General features: G+C 43.9%; 1 protein-coding gene across 1 annotated transcript; it reads left to right on the top strand.

Annotated features, from left to right (window-relative positions):
* The first annotated feature begins 1495 nt into the window (after nucleotides 1-1495).
* On the top strand, nucleotides 1496-1921 carry LOC107948027 (uncharacterized). Its single transcript, XM_016882508.1, has one exon. It carries the CDS (start codon nucleotides 1496-1498, stop codon nucleotides 1919-1921), a length of 426 nt encoding a protein of 141 aa, XP_016737997.1.
* Nucleotides 1922-2966: the final 1045 nt, after the last annotated feature.

Raw genomic sequence — 2966 nt, 5'->3', positions numbered from 1 at the left:
TAACTAATGCATAAAACTTTTAATACAGATAAATTTTAAAATTTACGATGAGCATACTTGGTACTCGTGGACGGGGTACTAGAGGCCGTGGTAGGGGCCGTATAGGGGCTCGATCTGAGTCCTTGGCATCTGATACTATTCCGAATCTGGATACTAGCGAGACGCTGGTATCACTTACGATAGAGATTGGGTCTGGGCCTCATGATCGTACGGCTAGAGACGACGCACTATTCCAAGCCATGCTACGAATTTTGGATAGGGTCGCTGGGCCTAACAATAGATTTGAGGGTCGAGGGCCGGTTACGAAATGACTCTAGTCCAATGAGGCTGAGATATTCAGGGGTGTCATTGGAGTCGCCCCTAATGTGGCTGAGTACTAGATGGAGGCCACGGAGAGAATTATAGACGACCTGGATTTTACTGCTGAGTAGAAGCTTAAGAGGGTTATTTCTCTATTACGTGATGATGGATACTAGTGGTGGCTTACGGTTAAGGAGGGCACTTAGCCTGATCGATTGACCTGGGATTATTTTAAGACGATGTTCTAGGGTAAGTATGTGGGGGCCAGTTACATTGATGCCAGGAGGCGTAAGTTCCTTAATCTCACCCAGGGAGATCATTCAGTGGTCGAGTATGAGGTAATGTTCCTGAGGTTGAGCCGTTATACGCAAAGCATGGTGGCGACTGGGTATGAATGCTGTGTCCGGTTTAAGGATGGTCTCAATGACAGTTTGAGAGTTCTGATAGCTCTTCAGAGGGAGCATGATTTCTCTATTCTAGTTGAGAAGGCGAAGATCGCCGAGGACGATAAGCGCGCTGAGCACCAAAACTGAGAGAAAAGAAAGAATAATAGGGAATTTGAGCCATCGAGTTTTGCAATAAGGCCTAAGAAGACTGTCAGGTCTAATGGGCTACTGAGAGTTGAGCTTTCTATTGCTCCTACTAGGGTGGCGCTGTGTGGGCACTATGGTAGATGCTATCCGGGTGAGTTTTGGTGGACTACTGAGGTGTGCTTAAGATGTACGTCGACTGAGAACCATGTTCGGGATTGTCCATTAAGAACTGATCAAATGCAAGCTCTGGTTATTGGGGCTGCACAGCTGCCGAGGGTAGTTCAGCAGCCACCTAAGGGCTGAGGTCAGTCCAAGGGTGGTAACGGCATGGGCTGAGGATAGAGAGTAGCAGACAAAGGTGCTGCACCGACTGAGGCGAGGCAGCCTACTCTGGTTTATGCTGCACGTTATCATGAGGACCGAGATACTCCAGACGTCATCATAGGTACATTCTTAATTTTTAATATACCTTATCTTGCACTGATAGGCATAGGCTCTACGCACTCTTATGTAGCTAGTACTGTGTAAATTTAGGGATTTCAGTCGAGGATACTTCTAATGAAATGACTGTTGTGAGTTCTTTGGGACAATCCATTCAGTTAGTAAATTGTATAGAGACGTTCTGTTAGAGGTTCAAGGGATAGTATTTTTGGGCTGATCTGATGGAGCTTCCATTTGGGGAGTTTGATTTGATATTGAGGATGGATTGGTTGGTAAGGCACCAAGTAAGTCTGGATTGTGTGACAAAAAGGGTTGTGTGGAGAACCGATGAGGATATTGAGGTAATTGTAATTAGGGAACGTCGTGACTACCTGACTAATGTGATCTCAGCTTTGGTAGCGGAAAAGTTGGTTCAGAAAGTGTGTGAGGCATTCTTGGCGTACGTCAGTATTTCTGATTCTGGGGACTCTTCGGTTAAGGACATCAAAATAGTGAGGGATTTTCCAGATGTGTTTCCTGATGAGTTACCTGGGTTACCTCCGAGCCGTGAGGTGGAGTTTGGGATTGAGTTGTTTCCTGGCACAGCTCCGGTGTCTATAGCCCCTTACCAAATGGCACCGAAAGAGCTGATGAAACTTAAGGCTTAGATTCAGGAGCTGTTAGACTATGGGTTCATTCGTCCCAGCGTGTCTTTGTAGAGAGCACCTGTTCTATTTGTAAAGAAGAAAGATAGGACAATTTGGATGTGTATCAAATATCGGTAGCTGAACAAGCTAACAATTAAGAATAAATACCCACTCCATAGGATTGATGATTTATTCGACCAGTTTAGAGGGGATTTTGTATTCTCCAAGATTGACTTGCTTTCGAGGTATCATCAACTAAGGGTAAAAGAGGTTGACGTGCATAAAACGACATTTAGGACTTGATATTGACATTACGAGGTCCTAGTTATGCCCTTTGGTTTGACTAAAGCACCAACGGCATTCATGGATTTGATGAATCGAGTATTTCAGCCCTACCTGGATCAGTTTGTAATGGTGTTCATTGACGACATTTTGGTGTATTCTAAGATAGAGGATCAGCACGATGAGCATATCAGAGTGGTTCTATAGATTCTTCATGAGAAATAATTGTATTCGAAGTTCAGCAACTGTGAGTTCTAACTTCGAAAAGTAACATTTCTGGGATATGTAGTTTCTGCTGGGGGGATACAAGTTTATCCTTGTAAGATTGAGGCTGTGTTGGGTTGGAAACAGCCAAAAAATGTGTTTGAGATCCGCAGCTTTCTGGGGCTGGTAGGATGTTATCGACGTTTTATAGAAAGGTTCTCTTTGATCGCAGCTCTAATGACTAAGCTACTGTGTAAGGAAGTTCCTTTCATCTCCCGAGGATTGATGATTTATTTCACCAGTTTAGAGGAGCTTTTGTGTATTCCAAGATTGACTACCGTTCGGGGTATCATCAACTGAGGGTAAAAGAGGCTGACGTGCATAAAACGACATTTAAGACTCGATATGGACATTATGAGTTCCTAGTTATGCCTTTTGGTTTGACTAATGCACCAGCGGTATTCATAGATTTGATGAATCGAGTATTTCAGCACTTCCTAGATCAGTTTGTAATAGTGTTCATCGACGACATTTTGGTGTATTCTAAGACAGATGATCAGCACGATTAGCATCTCAGAGT

Source organism: Gossypium hirsutum, chromosome A13, assembly GCF_007990345.1.
Source record: "Gossypium hirsutum isolate 1008001.06 chromosome A13, Gossypium_hirsutum_v2.1, whole genome shotgun sequence".
Lineage (NCBI taxonomy): Eukaryota > Viridiplantae > Streptophyta > Magnoliopsida > Malvales > Malvaceae > Gossypium > Gossypium hirsutum.
This window is presented reverse-complemented; position numbering and strand designations above follow the sequence as displayed.